Raw genomic sequence first — 25,975 nt, forward strand, 5'->3', positions numbered from 1 at the left:
TGTCACCTCCTTGACCTATCTGCAGTACGAACAGTGCCACCCCACCTGCCAGGCACTGCGTGTGTGCAGAGCTGCCGGCTTCTGGTTGGCCAACATCTCTATGAGCCAGGACCACCACCTGGAGATGGACAGAAGTTGCCCCTCATACTAATTAAAGGGCCATCACCTGAAAAAGTAAAATTGGGTGAGCTGGCTAGGCAGAGGAAGACTCACATCTGAAATTTACACTGGGGTCCAGTGTAAAATCCAGCCCTTCATCTCAATGTGAAAACTCATGGGGCTGAATTTTTCCGTCGGCGAGAAGGGGGTGGGGCCCGCTCACCAATGCGAAAATGATGCAGGATGACATCGAGGAGAACCCCCAACGTCATCCCGCCCCATTTAAATCTTCAGGAAGGTGGGCGGACAGCGAAATCAGCCCGCTGACCTGTCAATGGCCAATTGAGGCCATTGACAGGATCATTTAAACAATTAAAGGACCTGCCCGTCCAACCTTAAGGTTGGTGGACAGGCCAGGAGCCCCAGCGGGGAATAGAAAAAACATGAAGCCTCATTCACTGGCGGGATGAGGTTTCATGTTGTTTTAAAAAAAATTATTAAAGTTTTTGTGCACTTTATTAACATGTTCCATCTCATGTGACATTGTCACATGAGGGAGACATGTTAATGATTTTTGTATATTTTTCTATTTGTAAACCTTGAAAACCTTTCAGCGGTCTCCCAGCACTTAGCCTCAGGGAGATATGCGCTCTTTCGTGTGCATGCGTGAAAGAGCGCACTCACACATTTGGGGAATCCCCCCGCCCACACAGGAAGTGCATAGCGGTGGCAATCGGCTGCCTGACCGCCCGTCAAGGTCAAAATTCAGCCCATGGTATCAGGAGAAAATCAGTAAGTTATATTCTATATAAAATGGTGCTGATGTTTCTAGTAGTACTAATAATGTGGCTGCGACTAGTCTCAGGATCAATCCAGTTTATTGTTCTTCATGTTTATAAGTAGGCTTTTTCTAACTTCATTTATGGGATGTGTGCCTCACTGGCTGGGCCAGCATTTATTGCCCGTCCCTAGCTGCCTATGAGAAGGTGGTGGTGAGCTGCCTTGTTGAACCGCTGCAGTCCCTGTGGTGTAGGTACACCCACAGTGCTGTTAGGGAGGCAGTTCCAGGGTTTTGACCCAGCAACAGTGAAGGAACGGCAATATATTTCCAATTCAGGATGGTGAATAGCTTGGAGGGGAACTTCCAGGTGGTGGTGTTCCCACCTATCTGCTGCCCTTGTCCTTCTAGATGGTAGTGGTTGTGGGTTTGGATGGTGCTGCCTAAGGAGCCTTGGTGAGTTTCTGCAGTGCATCTTGTAGACGGTACACACTGCTGCCACTGTGCGTCGGTGGTGGAGGGAGTGAATGTTTGTGAATGTGGTGCCAATCAAGTGGGCTGCTTTGTCCTGGATGGTGTCAAGCTTCTTCAGTGTTGTTGGAGCTGCACTCATCCAGGCAAGTGGAGAGTATTCCATCACACTCCTGAATTGTGTCTTCTAGATGATGGACAGGCTTTGGGGAGTCAGGAGGTGAGTTACCCATCGCAGGATTCCTAGCCTCTGACCTGCTCTTGTAGCCACAGTATTTATATGGCTAGTCCAGTTCAGTTTCTGGTCAATGGAACCCCCAGGATGTTGATAGTGGGGGATTCAGTAATGTTAATGCTATTCAATGTCAAGGGGTGATGGGTAGATTCTCCCTTGTTGGAGATGGTCATTGCCTGGCACTTGTGTGGTGTGAATGTTACTTGCCACTTGTCAACCCAAGCCTGGATATTGTCCAGGCCTTTTTGCATTTGGAGATGCACTGTTCAGTATTTGAGGAGTTGCTGAACATTGTGCAATCATCAGTGAACATCTCCACTTCTGACTTTATGGTGAAAGGAAGATCATTGATGAAGCAGCTTAAGAAGGTTGGGTCTAGGAACTGAGATGATTGATCTCCAACAACCACAATCAGCTTCCATTTGTGCTAGATATGACTCCAACCAGCTGAGAATTTTCCCCCTGATTCCCATTGATTCCAGTTTTGCTAGCTTTCCTTGATGCCACATTTGATCAAATGCTACCTTGATGTTGAGGGCAGTCACTCTCATCTCACCCTGGGTGTTCAGTTCTTTTGCCCATGTTTGAACCAAGGCTGTAATGAGGTCAGGAGCTGAGTGGCCCTGGTGGAACCCAAACTGAGCGTTAGTGAGCAGGTTATTGCTAAGCAAATGTTGCTTGATAGCACTGTTGATGACCCTTTTGATTACTTTACTGATGATGGAGAGTAGGCTGATGGGCGGTAATTGGCCGGGTTGGATTTGTCCTGTTTTTGTCCAATGGGCAATTTTCCATATTGTCCCATAGATGCCTGCATTGTAGCTGCACTGGAACAACTTGGCTAGGGGCAAGTCAAGTTCTGAAGCACAAGTACTATTGCCAGAACATTGGCAGAGCCCATAGCATTTGCAGTATCTAATGCCTTCAGCAGTTTCTTGACATCACGTGGAATGAATTGAATTGGCTGACGACTGGTGTCTGTGATGCTGGGGACCTCTGGAGGAGGCTGAGATGGATCATCCACTTGGAACTTCTGGCTGAAGATTGTTGCTCCTGGCATGCCCTCCTGAAGTTTGTATTGAACCAGGGTTGATCCCCAGGCTTGGTGGTAATGGTAGAGTGGGGGATATGCTGGGCCATGAGGTTACAGGTTGTGGTTGAGTACAATTCTGCTGCTGCTGATGACCCACAGCGCCTCATGGTTGCCCAGTCTTGATTTGCTAGATCTGTTCGAAATCTATGCCATTTGCGATGGAGGGTATCCTAACTGTGAAGGCTGGACTTCGTCTCCACAAGGACTGTATGGTGGTCACTTCTACTGACACTGTCATGGACACATGCATCTGTGTCAGGCAGGTTGGTGAGGATGAGGTCAAGTATGTTTTTCCTTCTCGGTGGTTCCCTCACCCACCTGCCACAGACTCAGTCTAGTAGCTATGTCCTTTAGGAACCGTCCAGCTCAGCCTGTAGTGCTACCGAGCCACTCTTGGTGATGGACATGGAAGCCCCCAACCCAGAGTACATTCTGCGTCCTTGCCACCCTCAGTGTGTCCAAGTGGTGTTCAACATGGAGGAGCATTGATTCATCAGCTGAAGGGGGAGGGTGGTACGTGGTAATCAGCAGAAGGCTTCCTCGCCCATGTTTGACCTGATGCCATAAGACTTTGTGGGGTCCGGAGTCGATGCTGAGGGCTCCAGGGACAACTCCCTCTTGACTGTGTACCTCTGTGCTGCACCACTGCTAGCGGGACAGGACATACCCAGGGATGGTGATGGTGGTGTCTGGGACATTATCTGTAAGGTATGATTCCATGAGTATGAGTATATCAGGATACTTCCTGTTTTATTCCTTTTTATTGGCTTTTTAGTGGTTTGATACAACTGAGTGGCTTGCTAGGACATTTCAGAGGGCAGTTAAGAATGGATCTGGAGGCACATATAGGCCAGACCAGATAAGGGCGGCAGGTTTCATTCCCTAAAGGGCAATTGACAATGATTTCATGGTCTACATTTTTACTGAATTCAAATTCCATCTACCATGGTGGGAATCGAACTCAGGTCCCCAGAGCATTACCCTGGTCTCTGGATTACCAGTCCAGTGGCAATAGCACCACGCCTCCCATAAAGATTTTAAAAGGAATAATTTTTATGTTAATGTGATTGTACAAAGGATATGAGGGGAATAGTTAGTAACATTCTAACATTTAATTTTATATGTTGACCTGAATATCCAACCTGCTACAAAATTTAATTAATTGAAAAAATCTACAGCATATATAATACAAGCGATAGTGAATATAGATATTTAAAAATCAAACCAAGACAAATCTAAACTAAATAATGATTGGACATTGGAAGTATCATCACGGTGTAGGACGGATGGAGAGACAACTAAATGTTTGGGTGTATAGATAGATCCATTGAACAAAAGTCTAATAGAAACTATGCATCATATAAAGCGACCAGTGAGAATGCGAGGGGAGTCTTGTATTTATTTGCTTCATTGAATCCTTCTGCTATCTATATTTTTACATTGTATTCAATTGTGAAGACAACTATTATGAAAATATAGACAGTGGAAAGAAGTCAACGAAGAAAATAAATTCACTCCAATGTCCTAATAATTCGAGCCAGAAATAGCAGAAAATCGTGCTTTTGTGTATTACTTTAGTAGTTGCCGGTTCCTTAAAAAACTGTAAAGCCTTTAAATGGCCCTTTATACTGATATCATGACACCCTTTGTACTGTTCTACAGTCGTTTTGCTATCACAACACTATTGCATGATGACATTGTAAGTTACAGGCTCGCTGGATCTAATAATCTTTATCTGCTCCTAAAAAAAATCTTGTGGTCTGATGACAATTGTGTCAGATGTCAAGTCCATACTTCCCTGATCTCTACATTGAGTCAGTTGCTGCATTGACATCAAATTTTATTCTGACCTTCTAGCAGTTACAGTAGTTCTTTTATACTTTTGCACGATGAAAAGTATAAAACCTGCTGAGAGAACAGTAAACTGTTATGGGAAAAAATAGTAGTTCAGCTTGGCATTGAAATTGGAAGGAAGGGCAGACTTGGCATCCGGCACTCCCCTGTAAACCTGCGGGACTTGTCAAGTATCATTAAGCGTCAAACTGATTATGAGAGTGCTGTAAAAGTGGGTCACTGATTGCTGGAAATTAGCCTTTTTAGATCAATAGGTTGTATGGAACTACTCCTGTGCCTTGTTTTATTAGCTATCAATTCACTTGAAAACTTGAAAAGTGCTGCACCTTGCCAATGTTAGTCTTCCATATATTTCATATCATATGCAGCTGCATTTGATTTTTAACTTTTAAGTAGCTGCAGCATTTGATTGACATAAAATAAATACTGTACTTTCCAGTAACATCTGATTCAGATTTAATTTCATGTCATATTCAATTCAGTTCACTTTATTGTCCATACGGAGAGTCATTTCGGGTACATTGATTGTTAAAAAAATTACATACAAATGAATGATACCAATAAAATAAAGAAAATTATCCTATCACAGAGATCTAACTTTTAATTAAAATATGTATCAAAAAACTACTCAAATAAATTACAAAAAATATCAAAATCAAACAAAAAGCAGGAGAAAAAGAAAAAACAAACAACTTAGAGAGAATTTTTTTTTAAAAAGCTAAAAGCTAAAACAAAGAGGGGAGGTGATAGCATAGTGGTATTGTCACTGGACTACTAATGCAGAGACCCAGGGTAATGCTCTGAGACCAGGGTTCAAGTCCAGCCACCGCAGATGGTGGAATTTGAATCAAATAAAAATTAAAAATCCAATGATGACAGTGAAATCATTGTCGATTGTCATAAAAACCCATCAGGTTCACTAATGTCCTTTAGGGAAGGAAATCTGCTGTCCTTACCTGGTCTGGCTTACATCTGACTCCAGACCCACAGCAAAGTGGTTGACTCTTAAATACCCTCTGAAATGGCCTAGCAAGCCACTCAGTTGTACCAAACCACTATAACGTCACAAAAAAGGAATGAAACCGGATGGATCACCCGGCATCAACCTAGGCACCAGAAACGGCAATGACCCTGCAAAGTCCTCCTTACTAACATCTGGTGGCCAGTGCCAAAATTGGGAGAGCTGTCTCACAGACTAGTTAAGCAACAGCCTGACATAGTCATCCTCACAGAATCCTATCTTACAGATAATGTCCCAGACACCACCATCACCATCCCTGGGTATGTCTGTCCCACTGGTAGGACAGACTCAGCAGAGGTGGCAGCACAGTGGTATACAGACAGGAGGGAGTTGCCCTGGGAGTCCTCAACGTTGACTCTGGACCCCATGAAGTCTCATGGCATCAGGCAGGAGTAACCACTGCACTGTCGTTGTGGAGACAAAGTCCTGCCTTCACATTGAGGATACCCTCCATCGTATTGTGTGGCACTACCACCGCCCTTAAAGGGATAGATTTCAAGCAGATCTAGCAACTAAAGTCTGGGCATCCATGAGGCACTGAGAGTCATCAGCAGCCGCAAAATTGTACTCAAACACGAACTGTAACCTCATGGTCCGGCATAGCCCCCACCCTACCATTACTATCAAGGCAGGGGATCAAACCTGGTTCAATGGGGAGTGCAGGAGGGCATGCCAGGAGCAGCACTAGGCATACGTAAAAATGAGGTGTGAACTTGGTGAAGCTGTAACACAGGATTACTTGCCTGCCAAACAGCATAAACAGCAAGTGATAAAGGCTAAGCAATCCCACAACCAATGGATCAGATCTAAGTGCTGCAGTCATGCCACACCCAGTCATGAATGGTGGTGGAATATTTAAAACCCACTGGAGGAGGAGACTCCACAAATACCCTCATTCTCCATGATGGAGGAGCCCAGCATGTCAGTACAAAAGATAAGGCTGAAGTATTTGCTGCAACCTTCAGCCAGAAGTGCTGAGTGGATGATCCATCTCAGCCTTCACCGGAGGTCCCGTCCCCAGCATCACAGAGCCAGTCTCCAGCCAATTTGATTCACTCCACGTGATTTCAAGAAATAGCTGAAGGCGCTGGATAGTGCAAAGGCTATGGGCCCTGACAATGTTCCAGCAATAGTACTGGAGACTTGTGCTCCAGAACTTGCTGTGTCCCCTGGCCATGCTGTTCCAGTACAGCTAGAATACTGGCATCTACCTGGCTATGTGAAAAATTGCCCAGTTATGCCCTGTACACATACAGCAGGACAAATCCAACCCAGCCAATTATCGCCCCATCAGTCTACTCTTGATCATCAGTAAAGTAATGGAAGGGGTCATCAACAGTGCTATCAAGCGGCTCTTACTTAGCAATAACCTGCTCACTGACGCCCAGTTTGGGTTCTGCCATGACCACTCAGCTCCTGACCTCATTTCTACATTGGTTCAAACATGGACACAAGAGCTGAACTCCTGAGGTGAGGTGAAGTGACTGCCTTGACATCAAGGCAGCATTTGACTGAGTGTGGCATTAAGGAGCCCTAGCAAAACTGGAGTCAATGGGAATGAGGGGGAAAACTCTCCACTGGTTGGAGTCATCTAGCACAAAGGAAGATTGTGGTTGTTGGAGGTCAGCCATCTCAGCTCCAGGACATCACTGCAGGAGCTCCTCAGGGTAGTGTCCTTGCCCTAACCATCTTCAGCTGCTTCATCAATGACCTTCCTTCCATCATAAAGTCAGAAGTGGGGATGCTCGCTGATGATTGCACAATGTTCAGCACCATTTGTAACTCCTCAGGTACTGAAGCAGTCCATGTCCAAATGCAGCAAGACCTGGACAATATCCAGGCTTGGGCTGCCAAGTGGCAAGTAACATTCAAGCCACATAAGTGCCAGCCAATGACCATCTCTGACAAGAATCTAACCATCACCTCGTTCAATTGTATTACCATCACTGAATCCTCCACTATCGACAGCCTGGGGTTACCATATAAATACTGTGGCTAAAGAGCAGCTCAGAGGCTAGGAATCCTGTGACAAGTAACTCACCTGCTGATTCCCCAGAACCTCTCCGCCAATTACAAGGCACAAGTCAGGAGTGTGATGGAATACTCCCCACTTGCCTGAATGAGTGCTGCTCCCACAACACTCAAAAAGCTTGACACCATCCAGGACAAAGCAGCCCGCTTGACTGGCACAACATACACAAACATTCACTCCCTCACCACCGACGCACAGTAGCAGCAGTGTGTACCATCTACAAGATGCACTGCAGGAATTCACCAAGGTTCCTTAGACAGCACCTTCCAAACCTACAACCACTACCATCTAGAAGGACAAGGGCAGCAGATAGATGGGAACACCACCACCTGGAAGTTCCCCTCCAAGTCACTGACTTGGAAATATGTCACCGTTCCTTCACTGTCACTGGGGCAAAATACTGGAACTCCCTACCTAACAGCACTGTGGGTGTACCTACACCACGTGGACTGCAGAGGTTCAAGAAGGCTGCTCACCTTCTCAAGGACAGTTAGAGATGGGCAATAAGTGCTGGCCCAGGCAGTGAAGCTGACATCCATTGAATGAATATCTGAAACCTGTGTCACCACAGTGCAGCACTATCATCTACATCCAAGTTTCTTCTATGGTGAGACAAGCTGAAATTAAATTCTTAAATTTAAAGCCTTTGATCTAATGTTATGAGGAAACCAAAATTTCATCATCTGTATATTCAATTCTTGTCCAGAAATATAAATTGGGGAAAATGATTAGCTATTCTAATCAAAGCATTGACTATTGCTCAAAATTTTATTTTGTCCCTGCAGTATACAGTTTTATGGCAGTTTTCAGACAAACATGTGAAGCGTGATGTGCATGCATTTTTCATTCTTGATTCTCCTCAGGAGGATATTCTGATTCTGTGAGATGTAAACTTCAGATGTTTAATAACTGCAACTTATTTTTATGGCAGAAGTGTAAAATGCAGACCTGTATCTGTAACTTGCAATTTTTTCCCCCTCTGTTCCAGTTTCTAGGTGAATGCTAATCATTAACAGCACATTAAGGTTAGCAGGTTTGAGATAAAAGGTTCTTTTATGCTGCCTACAAGCTAATAACTATCACTACTCTTGAGAAAATTGGATGACCAGGGAAAAGGTGTTGCTTTATCCTGCTAGGAGCTGTCAAGTACTTTCCAGGTTGTAAGGGTTTTGAAAATGGGGTTGAAATCTGCTTGAGTGGCATTTAAACTTAAAAAAACATACTGATAAAATAAAGATGAGAATAGTTTCCACTAATGGACCTTGCTATGCCTTTTTCACTTTAAATTAGAGGCTTTTTTGTGTTGACCTATTGAATGAAATTCAAAAGTGGAGAGGCAAACCTCTGGAGGTTGAGCTGATTAACGGCATGAATTGTTGAGCTGTACAGACCAGGAAGGTTCTATCTGTGGCCATGTTAAATTAACTGCTTTCAGCTGGTGCTGCAATAAGTTACAGTTGGCTTTGGTGTTATGGGATAAGAAAGAAAAAACCATTACAAAGCCTTGTTCTAATTTTCATCTGACAACACCAGCTACAAGTACGTGGACATCGGGTACTGACAGAGTCAGGCTTGGCAGTGATGGCCCCTTCCAGCCTGCTGATGTGCTGATGCATGAGGAATGGTGTCAAACCAAAGTATGACTGGCAATGGTGGAAGGAGCATGGGGCTGACACATTTAGCTGACCAGAGGGAGAGCGATAAAGTTGACACAGAAACAAAAGAAATAGCACAGGAGTCATGCACCAGTAACATCGTGAAGCCATTAATATGATGTTATATTTCCATTGCATATTGGTCACATGTGACTTGCATCACTGGGCATCAGGCATTTTATTTTATTCACCCGTTGGATGTGGACATCGCTGGCTGAGCCAGCATTTATTGCCCATTCCTAGTTGCCCTTGAGAAGGCAGTGATGAGCTGCTTTTTTGAACCACTGCAGCCCCTGTGGTGTGGGTACATCCACAGTGGTGTTAGGGAGGGAATTCCAGGATTTTGACCCAGCGACAGTGAAGGAACAACGATATATTTCCAAGTCAGGATGGTGAGTGGCTTGGAGGGAAACTTCCAGGTGGTGGTGTTCCCATATGTCTGCTTCCCAATGTCCTTCTAGATGGTAGCGGTCATGGGTTCGGAAGGTGCTGTCTAAGGAGCCTTGGTGAGTTCTTGCAGTGCATCTGCCATGCAGGTATGAGGGCTGTAGTGCACCTGTTACATATACCTTCTTCAGTGTCATTCGTGGTGTGTGCTTGCGTGCCTGTGTTGCCTCCAGAATGCACTTTACATGCCAGGACACCCTCTGCCTAGCATAATTATGCTAGTGGACAGTGTTCCCTCTTAGATACATGATTGCACATCAACTTAAAGTTCCCACACAGGATGCACACAAGCCAACCCCTTTAAGTTACTGACATTTAAAGGGCCTGCATGCAAAAACAAATTGGCCTCAGACTACAAAAAACAATTAGAGAGTGCGTTGCTACTGAGTTTGTGCAGATAGTTCCTGCTGTTATTTGTCAACCCTGCAGTTTACAATTGCATCATGCAGGTAATAGATGCCTTGTTTCTTCAGACCAGTGAAAATTATGAATTCCCTATGGAAAACAGCTAGCAACACTGAAGGATTTTGCACGCTTACTGGCAGGTTGAATTACTTAATGTGAAAGATACTACTGAGATCACAATATGATGCCAGTGTTGCTTTTCGTGAAGGGAAAGGGGTTCCACTCTATGGACGTACATGATTCAGTGAGCACAACGTTGATAAACTGGCCCTCAGAACAACTACCAGGACTGTACATTAATGTCTGTTATTCTGGAAATTGCTTTGAGTGTCAATTTGTTGATGTTGCACTCACAGAGTATGCCTTACTAAATCATGCAAGTAGGCATAAATGCATCATTGAATCATGTAAATAGGTCTAAATGTGTAATGCACAGCTTCAGGTTTAACAGCTTGGAAGTTTTTCTCGCTTTGGAAGCAAAATGAATGCATTGTATCGGTCACTATGTTTTAAGCTTCTTCTTAGACAGTCCCTCGGGGTCAAAGGTGACTTACTTCCACACTAAAAATGAGGTTTCAGGAGACTGAAGAGTCCAATGCGCAACCCACAGTCTCTGGGCAGGATTTTCCCTTTGTCGGGTGGGTGTGGCAGACAGGTCCGGAAATGGCCACGAGATGGACCGCCGTCCGCGATCGGGCTCCGACCGCGATTTCAGGCCAGTTAAGGCCCGCCCAGCGTGAAACATGGCTCCGCACTGGCCGGGAAGGGCCGAGCCGGGGCGGGAGCCTGTCAACTGCCGGGCCTATGGCGACCCATGCGGCCGGTTAGGAAGCGGTCTAGACAGCCCCTGGAAGGCTGTCATGGAGGATGTCCCATGAATGTTCACGATGGGCACGAGTGCAGCTGGACATGAGGGAGGAGGGCAGGTCGGGTGGGCGCTTGGCCACCCGCTATTCAGATGGGTGCCTCGCGGTCCTCCTGGAGGTGGTGGCTGCCAGGAGGGACACCCTTGTCGCCATGGGTGGGAGGTGGAGGCAACTGCACCTCGCCAAGAGGGCATGGGAGGAGGAGGCAGCAATGGTGAGCAGCCATGATGTGGTGTGGCGCACGTGGGTGCAGTGTCGGCAGCGCTTCAATGACCTGCTGTACTTAGGAAGGGTGAGCATCATGTAGGCATGGGTCAGTGTGCAGATGGGTTAAGGTCTGGCCGTCCCCACCTCAGGGTTGCGAGAGCCTGAGTGCCAACTGTCAGTGACACCGGAGCTGGCCAAGGGGGTGAGCCCTAGCTGCTTGGCCTGAGTGCCTTGCGGCTCGAGGGCCACGAGCCCTGCGAGATGTTCCTCAGCTAGTGTTGGCCAGGCTGCAATGGCGCTGCAGGTAGAGAGTGCACTGATCAGTGCTCATCTGTTCTTCCAGGAGAAGACAGCCCACAACAAAATAAACCGGTCACGGACCGGCGGAGGCCCTGCTAGCCTCCTAATCCTCTCGAGACACGAGCAAGACGCCCTGGAACTCAAGCCAGCACGCCCCACATGCAACCGGGCGTGGAGAAGCGGGTGTGCCAGGCAAAGATAAGAGCGCAGTGCACAAGGGTGAGACTTTCGGCTTGTGCAACCATTCTAGTGTAGTCTCTCCATTATTGGGAGCCTTGAAACTGGAGTCCCCATTGATCATTTGAAAATGATGGCACTGTGATGCAGATCTCCATTGTCTCACCAGGGTGCCTGGCATGCACAGTGACAGTGTGATGACTTTAACTAATGGCAGGTCCTTGTTCTCCCTTTTAGGTTCGCCAGCAGGTGTTTGCTTTCCGGACCCTGAACGGCCACCCCTGACACCGGAGGATCGCTGGATGTCATTTGTGTCACATCTGCTCTCTGAGGCTGGCACCAGCGCAGGTACCAGCACCTTGGTGGGCATTAGAGCAGTGGCTAGTATCTTGGTGCACTTTGGTGAGGGCACTTCACAATCGCTTGAGGTGCAAGTGGAGGCAGAGAATGCCCAAGGCGCTGCAGTTGGATGTCTGCTGGGGACCAGGACGATGCTCAGTCGAAGGCTGATGATGAGCCTCAGGAGTCGTCCATTAGGCGGTAGATGCTGGATGTTCAGTGAGATGTGCGGGAGGATCTGGCGGAGATCCATGAGGGTCTGTGTGCCACGGTCTCGGTTGTGGAGGGGTCCATGCGGAGCATCAGCACTGCGTTGATCGTCATAGCCGAGCGCACTGCCTCCTCCATTGAGAAAGTGGCGACTCTCATGGAGAGGCAGCTCCAGGAACAGAACCAGAGGTTCCTGGGCTTGTGCTTGGACCTGCAAACCCTCATACAGGTGCTGACCTCACCTGGTCAGTGTCAGTGTGGGAGATGGATGAGGCACCCAATATCCCAGCCGGGTGTCTGTCTATCAATGGTGCGCAGGGAGGACCAGAACAACTTCACATTGGAGCACAAGCTGCCTGTCGTCTCTGCGGGCTCCTCTCTGAATGCTCTGGATGATGGCAGCAGCTCCTCCACCCCTTCGTCAGTGACCGAGGCTGTGGCGACTGGGGAGATGCCAGCCATGGCAAAGGCCGCTCCCTCCCAGGCAGGGCCAGCACGGGCTCCACTGGCCAGAGAACGACTGCCAAGGTCATCAAGGCCAACAAGACAGCAGGGTCAGCAGACTGTCTCCAATGCCGGTGCCAGTGAGGGGGGAGCACCTAGACGTAGCACTCGAGTGTAAGTTAAAGGCACCATGAGCAGAAGAGGAACAGGTCATGGGTGATTTTATGTTCATTTATGTTTACTTTATCTATACTGGTCTGGGAATGAAGACCAGAGAAGTTAATGTAAATAGTTTGGAATTGTCCAAATGAGATAAATTTTGCTTTTGCTTCACCTTTTTATTGTATTGGTGCAGGGTACGCCAGTATGGTGGTGTTGAACTTTATTGCACAGGCACTGAGTGTTCTTTGTGTTCAAATGAAAGGGTCCTTTCAGACACCCAGGATAGAGGCAGCAGCCCTGGCATGTGGTTGAAGCTGATCTTTGGCAGCCTAGTTGAAGGAACGTTGGATTAAGGCGTCCCTGGTGTCCCTGCCTCCCTCACGGTTACTGAGCTCTGGCTCCATGCCTTCAGCATTCTCCTCACTGTGCTCCTCTTCTGACTCACTACTGGATTCATCCTCTGTGGCCTGTGCAGCTGTGTCAAGATCCTCTTCCTCCAGTGGGTCCCTTGCCAGTGCCAGATTGTGGAGAGTGCAGCATGCACCCACTATCAGTGACACCCACTCTAGGGGGTTAGTGTAGTGAATGGTCCAGGCATCAGAAACACATCTTGAGAAGACCTGTGGCCCTTTCTATCACTGCCCTTGTGGAGGCATGACTCCTATTGTAACACTTCTCTGCCTTTGTTCTTGGGTGGCCGAGAGGGCATCATGAGCCACCTTTTCAACGGATAGCCCTTGTCACCCAGCAGCCAAGCATCCAGCCGGGCTGGAGCACTGAAGAGCCTCGGCACCTGGGTGTGTCTGAGGATGTAAGCGTCATGGGAGCTGCCTGGGTACCTTGCACAGACTTGTAGAATCAACACCCTGTGATCACACACTATCTTCACGTTCATGGAGTGGAATCCCTTCCTGTTGATGAAGGCACCCGGTTGACCCACTGACGTCTTGTTTACCTCGTGTGCAGTCGATGACACACTGTGTGGGGGGGATCCCAGCAATCACTGCAAAGCCTCTGGCTTGCTCAGACTGGCTGGTCTCGTCCGTATGGTAAAGAATAAAGGTCAGTACCTGCCTGAACAGAGCTCCTGTCACAAGCTTGACGTAACTGTGGACAGCTGATTGGGAGACTCCACACAGATCCTCCACTGACCCCTGGAAAAAGCCAGAGGCATAGAGGTTGAGGGCCACTGTGACCTTCAGAGCCACTAGCATGGAGTGTCCACCCACACAGCCAGAACTGACCTCAGGCCCAATCATCTGGCAAATGGAGGTCACACTCTTCCTTGAGAGACGGAGCCTCCTTTGGCATTGCACCTCCGACATATTGAGGTAGCTGCATCGCTGCCTGTAAACCCTGGCAGCAGGATAGTGGCATCTTCCGTGGCCTCTTCCACCTTGGACTTCCTGCTGGCCCTGCGCCCATTGTGTCTGCGCCTCTCCTCCCACAGGTCCCTCCCCTGGAAGTTGCAAAGGGACACCTGGCCTCCTCTCCCTTCTGCCTCTCCCTTCCTCCTCAGAGGAGGTGCCTCCAGTGGAGACCACAATCCCCATTATCAGGGTAAGGGAAGGCTGTCTGATACCTGGAAGGGTCCACATGGTCTGAATGCACCAAAGGCCTTGCAGACAGCAATGGGTCCTGAAATGAAGCTTGGAAATGCTAAGAATGAATCCCCGAACAGAGTTGAGGCTGCCAGGGACCAATAAGCAATCAGCAGCAAACTATCTCCAAAACTCCTCACTACTCACTCTGACAATACTGCTGACCCTTTTTATCCCGCCCTTCGATGAGCTTTGTGAAAATGTCGGTTGGCCATCTGCCCGTTTTGCCTGTGCTACGGGCAAGAAAAACTCGTATTCAGTTGGAGTCTTAAGGGCCTTAAGTGGCTGCTTAATTAATGGTGGGCACCGCTCCGGCACCCGGGTGTGCCCACTGAGTGCAATATCACACGAGTGCGCAATGATATTGGGGTGCTCGCCCAACGTCATCACGCACTATTTTGCTCCCGATCGGGTTGGGTGCCCACACTCCCGTGGGATGTAAAGTTCTATCCTCTATCACAAGTGGAGCAGACGGTGGTAGGGTGAACGGGTAGGTGGGGTGCCTGGGATGCCATGCGCTCCTTTTGCTGTCAGCACTTGGCTTCCGCTTGCCCTTGGTGATGAAACTTAAGCAGTTCACCACCTTCCAGGTGCATTCCCTTCACTTCGGGCTGACTTGGGTCAGGGATTCCCAGATGTCGGTGGGAATGTTGCACTTTTTCAAGGAGGTTTTGAAGGTGTCCTTGAAGCATTTCCTCTGCCCTCCTGGGGCTTGCTTGCCATGTTGAAGCTCCAAGTGGAACGCATGGTTCGGGAGTCTTGTGTCAGGCATGCGGACGACGTGGCCCACCCTACTCCTTCTTAGGCTCTAAAGGTACATCATTGGCTGTCCTGAGATCTTGAAAGGCACTAGTCTCGAAATGCAAGCTTTTTTAATCTCTTAATTTTTGTATATAAATTAGTCCCACTCCAAAATCTATTTCACTCTTTTAATACAACTCATCTGCCTAAGTGGACATTGCGGAGGTTAGCTGCTCTGGCCTTTAATCGTTTTACTCTTAATTGTTTAGCATAGCATTTGAAACGTTGAGCTGAACATTTTGTGAAAAGGCTGCTGGGGGTAGGCCTTCACCCACACACTGATGCAGCTTATGTTACAATTCTTGTGAAGTCACCCTCTGTGCTATTGGGGTGCTCACCACAATGGGAGGAGGGGGGGAATCTCACTGCAACGCTTTACAGTAGCATAAGTGAGTTGGCTGTGCCATCTGAAAATTTGAAAGTAGCCCCAATTCAAATTTGTTGCTTTCCCAATGCCAATTGATTGATATTTCTCAGGAAGAAATATCATCTACGGTCCTGCCGGGATTAGATCCTGACACAGCAGCATTCCTGCTTCAAGGTCAAAGTAGTGTTGGGATAAGGAATGGAGAACTGGCAGGAATTCCAGCAGTGACATCTTTCTGAAAGCCTGTGATATTTGCATAGAAGTAGATGGATACAGAAACGCCTACTGCTACTTTGGAAGAATTTAAACTGGATCAGCAAGAGACACGGCATGACTGATCCGACACTAAATTCCTTCCTCACCTGTGTGGATAGCTGTGACTTTGCAATGGCAAAGCTCATGAATTTTGGGACTATGGTTTTTCATTTACTTTCATAGAGTTGTATCTGCATTATCTTTTGTGGACTCTTAACTCTGACATTTGCTGCTATATTTTTGCATTGCTAACCACCTTTTATGGACTTTTCCCAGAGCACTTACTGATTGTAGTGATTCCATTAGCATCAATTATAGTGTCTTCTGTGGCAATTCCATTGGACACTCCAGTGCTTGTGATAGACTTAGAAACAGAGTTAATGCAGAGGGAACAAAGGCAGGTGTGATTGTAACTAGGAAAACTGATGGAAGTGTTTCCTCTAGTAGTCTAGGTTTCTGCCACTTGTTTTATACATCAGGGGACTTGAGGACTGACTGATGTAACAAATCTCATCAATGATGGCTTGGAAGAACCCAGCATCTCACATTTTCTTTCCATTCTTTATTGTCTCTGCAACTGGGGCCCTTTACTCAAAAAGAGTTAGGCGCTGTAGATTTTTGAGCTCATCTGCTTTTTCATACAGCATAGCTTGTTATATTCAAAATAATAAAAGGACATATGTTAGATAAAGAAAAGAGGGAAAATATGTTTCACCAAGCCTGTTATGTCAGCCTATGAACATGTTGCACCTTGAATTCCACTCTCTCTTCGTTTCATACAAATATGCACTGCTCATTTTGCTGAGTTAACCTCCTTTTTAACTTAAACTAGTTTATCATACAATGCACAGAAAATTTTCAGTTACAGTTTCTTAAGCTACTTAGCTCAAGCCTATTCACCTGAGTTTAATTCTTTTAGTAGATAGAGTTTCTTGCTCTTCCTTAACTTCATTAAGTTTCATGCTTCTAAAAGCAAATTTGGACAAGGATCCAGCACAATTTGATTTGCTTCACCAATTAATTACTGACCTCTCTTTTATACAGAATTCCTCTTGTGTAACAAAATATTTCAGTTCTTTAACTTGTACCCCCAAACTTGAGCTAGTGTTTATATTCTGCCTACAGGCTTGTATGCTTCCCACAGTGCTTTCCCTGTAGAGAGCTATCAGAATTTACCTAAGGTGATGCTTCTGCGGGAGCAAGAGCAGATTTGTAAATTGTAAATAAAACATTTGGTAGCTATTAATTACTAGCCACTTGTGCTGCCAATCTTGTTGAGGGACTGATTACGAAGAGACAATATCCCAGAGGATGTACTATGCTTTAAGCCCTTCCAAGGAGTCAATTAGCTGGAGTAATGCTGGGATGGTTTATGTTTCACCTCAACTTGTGGCTAGTTTCCAGCAAAGTTAAATAATGATTTTTTGTTCTCTGTAAAACACTAAAACCATCAACAGGAAGCTCTACTGTGAAAATAAAGATGCTTTTAATTTCCATCAACTGGAGGATTCATATTTCTTTCAAATCCTAAAGGTGCTTTAACAGTTGAGTAAAATGTGAGTAAGTCGCATGTTTAGTTAATCCTATCCCTGACCTCAATGGATCTATGCAAAGGAAGCCACTATAACCTGTGTTGTTGCTCTTTTAGATTCTTTGGCTAATCACATTTTCAAGATTTTTGCCAAGTCTCCTACAAAATAAAAATCTACAATGAGCTATAATGAGCTGCCAGATGATTTCTCATGTTGATAGATGTCAAATAAACAGGCTCTTATTTTTTTAGTCTACCCAGAACTGATTGATAAATTAAAATTTATTTCGCTTTCCACCTATTGGGCGGAATTTTAATGTGGCGTGCCGTTCGCAACGGTGGAAGAGGAATTGGGCGCCACTTCCGCTCTCTTGCTTTTTGCTCATTCTTACACGATTACAATTAAATTTTAAAGTGCTGGTGGCTTGCAGGGGAGAGACATGTGACTCAGTAGTGGGGGATGCTATTCAGCAGTGAAACCCCCAGTCAGATGACAATGCAACAGGTATGGGTGGGCTATTCAAGAGCCTTCTGGTCATTAGGCAGCTCTTCACCATGGTCACAACTTTCCTGCCAAGCTCCATTGCCGTTAATATAAGACTTAATCAGAGTACAAAGGTGTTTTTTTCTAATTTAAATTTCACTTGTAATTACATTGGTTTAATTTATTCATGGATCATCATTATTTGTTAAGACCAGTTTAGTCAGAGACCTAAATATACCGTCCTCATGGTTGTCAAGCATTGATGGTTATAAGAGAGTTAGGGATATTTCTATATTGTGGAAGAAACAATGTTGTGTTTTTTGTTTGTACTTTACTGAATGTTCATGTTAGTGCCCAGTGTTGTACTTGCCATTCTTTGGGACATGGCTGAATTTGCAGGTTCAGCAGGCCCTCCCTTCTATCCATTGAAAAGAACATTATCTGAGAGAACTCTCAGCAGGGATAATCAAAATGTTGTAGGTGAACTCAAAACCCTGTAAGGACTCTGCCAGCCAGCACCCTGAGATGGGCCCATAAATGGGCAGCACTGACACCACCCTTTAGGCCCCTCATTTCTGTACCTTGATTGACTGTTCCCAACACACCAAGGATGCCAAGCCCTTTCCCCTTTTACTCCTCTATGCCCCCAACCTTGGCTGCCCCTTTCACTCCCGCACCACTAACTCATCCCTGTTGGTTCTGAGCCTCCATGCAACCTGCCATTTTCCTGCCGCCCCTCCTTGTGCTGCAGAATGCAACAAAAAATCAGCTGACCTCAGACACAATTGCACAAACCCAACTGGTGCACGCCACCTTTAAATGTGTGTGAGCCGGGTGCCATGAGATTCTCATGCACCGCTCATTTTATCTTGAAGGTGGGGCATAATTTTTAAAAAACGCTTCACGGTAATGAATTTTCATCGCGTGCAAAAGTATCACAGGTGGGAATCTGCCACAGGACATCATGAGGCCCAACATGCCACAAGCACACTATTGATTTAATCTTTGCATCTCCGTCAGGAAATCAAAATTTTGGCTCCTGATTCGTTCAGTCACCCTGCACGCCATGTTCCCCACTCTTGCAGGCTCCATAAAATTCCCCCCATACAGTTAGGGATTTAACTCACATAATGCCAATAGCATGGCATAGTAATAATGTAAGCTCATCATAAGTATAATAACATCACTTTATGTGATTAAAAGTTTTGGTTATGTGAAGGCAAAACTACTTGCCATGCCATTTCTGAACATATGAAAACTTCATCCTCTATAAACCTCAACACCTTTCAGTTTATACACGTTTGTGTTCTTTGTACAGAATCTGTTGCATGAAATAACACAGCAAGATCAAAGTATATTTACTTGAATATAATTTGTTTTCAATTACAGTGTTTTTTCACTTATTATGGTTCTGTTTTTGATGCGCTTTGGAAATCTGAGCTTCCAGACATTACTTCTCCTTCTGTTTCAAAGTGAATCCTTGGTAATGAAAGGTATGTTGACTAAATTTAGTATTGAATGGATTAATTTGAAGTGTTTGATTAACAACTTAAATGTTTAGATATATTGGTTATATGTATGTAAATTGGCTGCCATGATTCCTACAACAATGACTGCACTTCAGAAATTGCTTTGGGACATCTCGAGGTGGTGAAAGGTGTGATATAAATGCAAGTTCTTTCTTTTGTTTTAGGTGGGCTGCATTCTGTAACAATTAACCTGATAGTGTGTAAGCTAATTGTTTTACATAAATGTTTCCCTGCTTAACAGAATGTGGCCAGGCACCGTTAAGGGTCAAAATAGATTCATAGTACAAATTAGAAATGTATTATGATCTCATTAATGTTTTGTTTTATCAGGTAAAAATTTCAAAGCACTTAAAAAATTAAATGCTTTCTAACGTTATGCAGGCAAACTTGACAGACATTTTGCCTCAGCAATAGCCCATTAAATGCAATGAGACGAACGACAAGTTTTGTTTTGGATGGTGCTTATTGAGTATAAATATAACAATGATAGATTTCACTCATAACCTAAAAAGTTATATGATCGTAACAAAATTTTGCATCTGCATTTGGAACAGAATGAGAAATAAGAATATATTTTGCAAGTTCACGCTCCTAGTGCAGAACTTCAAAAGAGTGCATATTAGCTATTTGGCTGTGAAACTCAGTGGGCCCTGCAATGCTTTCTCCCTATTCATATGATCAGAGGATAAATCCTATGGCATATATTGACTTATACACCCTCATACTCACCACCAAATTCTTGATGTGCTTACCTACCAGGCAAAACTCTGGCCAGTATATGCCTTCAAAGATCCATGTTCAGGTACATTTTAAAAAAAAGTATGTTTCTGGGGATAGTCTCCAGTGATCTCTTCAAGGACCACTGGTTTGGATACATGTAGACATATAGACTGAGAGAGCCCCAGATTTGCAGAGGGTCTAGTCCCTGTTTTAAGCAGGCAGTGCACTTCTGGCATGGACTGTGCTAGCTCTTTGTTTATTGGACGTTTCAATAGCTGTTTTAAGCCTGTAAAATGAGTGCAGCATCAATGAATTTCTAGGCAATAAAGCCTACTTTATAACATATTTATGTAGTAACATCATTAAATAGAAAAAACAAATGCAGTGAAAGGCAAGGTTTTGCATAAGGCTCAGGAATTAACTTTATGAATTTGATCTCAACCTAAGTGGTTAGGAGCAGGGTATAGGGGGTTTCTGTCAAACATTAGGAGCCCCTTGAGCCTGCTCCGCCATTTAATAAAATCATGGTTGATTCGTTTGTAATCTCAACCCCGCATTCCTGCCTACACCTGATAACCTTCCACCCCCGTTCCTTATCAAGGATCTATCTGCCCTCGCTGTAAAAATATTCAAGAATTCTGCTTCCACCACCTTTTGAGGAAGAGAGTTCCAAAGACCCATGACCCTCTGAGAGAAAAAAATTTCTCCTCATCTCTGGCCTAAATGGGCAACCCCTTATTTTTTAAACTGTGGCCTCTAGTACTAGATTCCCCCACAGGATGAAGCACCCTATCCACATCGACCCTGTCAAGACCCCTCAGGATATTATAAGTTTCAAGTCGCCTCTTACTCTTCTAAATTCCAGTGCTTACAAGTCTAGACTGTCCAAACTTTCCTCTTTAAGTTTAGTAAACCTTCTCTGAACTTCTTCCGATACATTTACATCCTTCCTTAGATAAGGAGGTCAATACTGTACACAGTACTCCAGATGTGGTCTCACCAATGCCTTGTATAACTGAAGCATAACCTCCCTATTTTTGTACTCAATTCCCCTTGCAACAAATGATAACATTCTATTAGCTTTCCTAATTATTTGCTATTTCTGCATACTGGCCTTTTGTGATTCATGCACCAGGGCACCTAGATCCCTCTGAATCTCAGAGCTCTGCAGTCTCTCACCGTTTAGATAGTGTGCTTCTTTTTTATTTTCCCTGCCAAAATGGACAATTTCACACTTTCCCACATTATACTCCATTTGCCAGAGTTGAACAGACATAACACATTTCTCCACCAGGAGCTACACTGATCATCCCACCTTCTTCCAGTAGATCTCAGTAGAACTGGTTAGTGACTGTCATTGCCAGAGACCTAAAAGAAAATTGCCTACTGCTCTTTGAAGCGCTATGTTCAATATTTAAATTTAAAAGAGAAAATTTCACAGATGCTAAGGACTCAGCAAAGTGAAAAAAATGTACCTTTAAACTAAAAACTTGCACTACAACTTTTGTAAAAGCAAGCACAGAAGATGGAAATGATAACAAATGGGGGAAGGAAGGGTTTGATTAGTAATGTGACAAGCCACTGAAAAGAGAAGAGCACCAATTCTGTTAATCAGATGTGAGGTTCAGTGACAAAATATTTACAAGACAATACTTAGACCAGAGTTAGAATATTATATGCAGTTTTAGGCACCTCGATATACAAAAAGGACATTAAAGCCATAGTGAGCTTATAGCATAGATTCATCAGAATTACACCAGGTTGAAAAACTTTAGTTGTGAGGAGAAACTTAAGATACAAGACTATTTCTATTGAAACAGGGAAGGCTAAGAGGAGATTTAATTAAGATTTTTAAAATTATAAAGGATCTTTTTTGCTAATTATGGAAATATTATGATATTATGAAATGCCAACAATTAGGACTACCAAATTTATGAATGATAGGAGGGCGAGGCTGGTAAGGAGAATACTTGAGCCATTAATTAATATACAGTAGGAAATATAACACTTACCTGTGGAACCTGTCCTAATGGTTTAATTGTTTTAGCCCTGATTCTGGTGAATGTGGTGATTTTGGTGCTGCACATGCTTCAAAGCCAATATATCCTTCTGAAGGTGCAGTGCTTAGAACTGAACACCACTGTAAATGGAGTCTAACCAAAGCTTTATATAACTGTGCCACAAATTCCACCACTTTGTGTTCCAGCCCTCTTGAAATAAAGGCCAACAGTCTTGAATTTTTCTTGTACTTGTCCACAGCCATTTAGTGATTTCAATACTTCAACACCTAAATCTTGCTGCTGCTCCACAGTTCCTGCTTTCTAGCAAGAACATAAGAGCACTACCGGGGCTTGATAGTGGAGTACCTGTAAACCTTGAGGTAATTGGGCCACATTTGGTGAAAGCTAGACAGGTTACCCATCAGGTATGTTGTAGCATACAGCCAACAGATTTGAGGGCAGGTAAATGACTGCCAAGGAGGCACTGGGGATGGGAAGGAAAAGCATCAGAGGAGGAGGTGAGGTGTTTGTCAAGGTCAATGGAGACATTGGCATTAGCTTTGAAAGTTTAGAGCATGAACATGCTCATATGTTACCTCATCATGATACCATTCTATTCACTGAGTGCAAGTTGGGCCTTCTTTCAATGTGATATTTTTTCTATTATTTGTTCATGGGTTGTGGGTGTCACTGGCTAGGTTAGTATTTATTGCCCATCCCTAATTGCCTTCGAGAAGGTGGTGGTGAGCTGCCTTCTAGAACTGCTGCAGTCCATGTGTTATAAATACACACATAGCACTGAGGAGAGAGGGAGTTCCAGGATTTTGAGCAAGCGCCAGTAAGGGAACAGAGATATGGTATCAAGTCAGGGTGCTGTGTAACTTGAAGGGGAACTTGCAGGTGGCGGTGTTCCCATGCATCTGCTGCCCTTGTCCTTCTAAGTGGTAGAAGTCACAGGTTTAGAAGGTGCTGTCGAAAGAGTCTTGGTGAGTTGCTGCAGTGCATCCTGTAAATGGTACATATTCCCGCCACTGTGTGCCTATGGTGGAGTGAGTGAAGCTTTATGTTAGTGGATGGGGTACCAATCAAATGGTTTGCTTTGTGGTGGATGGTTTTGAGTTTTTTTGAGTATGGTTGGATCTGCACTCATCCAAGCAAGTGGAAAATATTCCATCACACTTCTGACTTGTGCCTTGTGGATGGTGGACAGGTTTTGGGGAGTCAGGAGGTAAGTTACTTGCTGCTGAAATCCCAGTCTCTGACCTGCTCTTGTAACCACAGCATTTATATGGCTGGTCCAGTCCAGTTTCTGGTCGATGGTAACCCCTCCCAGGATGTTGATAGTGGTGGATTCAGCGATGGTAATGCCATTGAATGTCAAGGGGAGATGGTTAGATTCTCTCTTGTTGGAGATGGTCACTGCCTTGCACTTGTGCGGCACTAATGTTATTTGCCATTTATCAGCCCAAGCCTGAATGTTGTCCAGGTCTTGTTGCATATGGAAACTGGCTGCTTCAGTATCTCAGGAGTTGCAAATGCTGCTGAACATGGTGCAATCATCAGCAAACATCTCCACTTCTGACCTTATGATGGAAGAAAGGCCATTAATAAAGTGGCTGAAGATGGTTGGGCGTAGGACACTACCCTGAGGAACTCCTGTAGTGATGTCCTGGGAATGAGATGATAGACCTCCATCAACCACAACCATGCTCCTTTGTGCTAGGTATGACTCTGACCGGTTGAGAGTTTCCCCCTGATTCCCATTGACTTCAGTTTTGCTTGGGCCCCTTAATGCCATACTCAGTCAATTGCTATCTTGATGTCAAGGGCAGTCAGTTTACAATCAAGGGCAGTTTGGCTCTTGAGCTCAACTCTTTTGTCCGCGTTTGCACCAAGGCTTTACTGAGGTCTGGAGCTCACCAGTTGGTCTATACATGAATTAGTGCTTCAGATTAATAATGGGATTTTTAAAAATTCTGGTTGTAGTGTGAGTTTTGTTGTATTTGTGCTCTGTTTCTGTCTATGGTTAGTACATAATTGTCATTATTAAAGGCTGCTGTGGCCTCCCTGAAGTCACTTTTCCATTCTTCATTGTTTTTTCAAATAAGGGTAATACAGGTGATTACTTGAAAATGAAGGTACCCTCTGAGGAAGCAGGTGTTGACTCACATGATCCTGTGCTGGTGGTGCCATACCTTGTCCTTATTGAGATTTTTAACAATCCTTTTGGGTCACATATGATTGCTCTAATGTGTATAGATAATGTGTATAATGTGCATGTAACATGATATTCTGTATAATTATGTTGCCCTTGCATTGTTGTTGATCTCAGTGGCAAAAGTGATAAAGTCGTTGAACTGGCTCGATAATAAATTCATGGAGTCTTTGATACACCAGTGAACAGTAAAATAGCTGACCAAGCCAGAAAGTGACCCCAATGCTGAAAGGAGCGCACCATATATAAATTAACGACCATCCTGACCTTCGTGGCCACTTTCAGCGTTGTTACGTGTCATGTAGAGGTCTTCCATAACGAGGTGGCACAGCTTTTCAATCTTTTCTTCCTAAGCCTCAGCCTCCTTAGGCACCTCGGTGATCATTGACAGGTAACTTTGCCTGCTACATGAAACCTACTTTGTAGCGGAATGGCAGAGCTTGACTGCATACGACTGCGTGTGCTACTTATCACCATATGTAGCCATTTCCTGCTCTTGCTGGCTCTCCTCGTCCAAGTCCATTGCAGGAGAGATACTGAAAATGGACCTGATGTGTTATCAAAGCTAAAGAAAAATACAATTTGAACCAATCCACCGCATCCTCATTGAACGAAACCTATTTCATTTGTGCAAGATGAACAGTGCACTAGTGATGCATTACTGCTACAATATGGGACACCCAATTTACAGCTTAATTAATTACCCCAGCACATTCATGTCCACACGTTGATGCCTCCATTCAGCATTTTAATACTGTTGACTACTATTGAACAATTGTTGCCAAGATAAAGCTTTTACATCAGCAATAATTCTGGTCTCTAGGCTTGATTTTATGTTGTCGGTGCTCCGTTAATTGAAGTCCCAATGTTCACACTATGAAATGAAGAGGGACAGGTAATGGAAAGAAAAACAGTACAACTAGAAAGTAGGAACATAACTAAAGAACGAGGAGAAAAAACAATGAGTGGCAGGATAAGGAAGAAAGGGATTAAGTTGGAGGGGATTGAGAAACAAAAAAACGCTCCCACTGACGAATCATAATACGAATACTCTCCCACATATGAATCACTGATGATTCATAAATTCATGGAAGTAAATGCAATGGTGTGAAGATAAAATTAGATACGAAAAACTGCTAGTGACAAAAAGAGCATTTGAAACACTAAATGTTTTTCACAAACACATAACATTAATCAGGCTGCAAAAGATATCTCTATTTAAAAAAAACACAGACCCTGTTTTGTGATCCTGAATTGAATTTTTGTTGATGGACATACGGCTGAGGAACCTTGACAAAAAGTGTTGTGCTTTTCACATACCTTTTTTTTATTAGTTTTTACCCCCGAGACTTTCCCCTGTGGTTTTTGTTTGTTTGCTGTCTGTGCAAAAACCAGTTCAAAGGCTTCTTTAATATACTCGTTTTTTGCAAATAAGGTGGCTAAGGAAAGACTTTGAAACATAATTATCGGGAAAAAAATGGTTAGAATTTGACTTGAGAGAAGGATTAAATGTAGGAATATAAAGAAACTGCTCTAATTTGCAGACAACTCCAATAGGTCACACAGTGCATCAAAGTTGATGCCATGGATGATAAACAAGATCAGAAAATGGTTTGATCTTTCATGTCATGACTGACAATAAATGTGCTATTTATTTCAATAGCTTTGTCAATAGAG

General features: G+C 44.5%; 1 protein-coding gene across 2 annotated transcripts in view; it reads left to right on the forward strand.

Annotated features, from left to right (window-relative positions):
* Nucleotides 1-25,975, forward strand: part of mfsd3 (major facilitator superfamily domain containing 3) — a 107,398-nt gene that overhangs the window by 21,750 nt on the left and 59,673 nt on the right. For both annotated transcript variants that reach the window (XM_041185510.1, XM_041185511.1), the window contains exon 4: nt 19,224-19,327. In XM_041185510.1, the coding sequence (XP_041041444.1) occupies nt 19,224-19,327 (104 nt within the window). The remainder of the gene's footprint in view (nt 1-19,223; nt 19,328-25,975) is intronic.

This window comes from Carcharodon carcharias, chromosome 4 (assembly GCF_017639515.1).
Source record: "Carcharodon carcharias isolate sCarCar2 chromosome 4, sCarCar2.pri, whole genome shotgun sequence".
Classification (NCBI taxonomy): Eukaryota; Metazoa; Chordata; class Chondrichthyes; order Lamniformes; family Lamnidae; genus Carcharodon; species Carcharodon carcharias.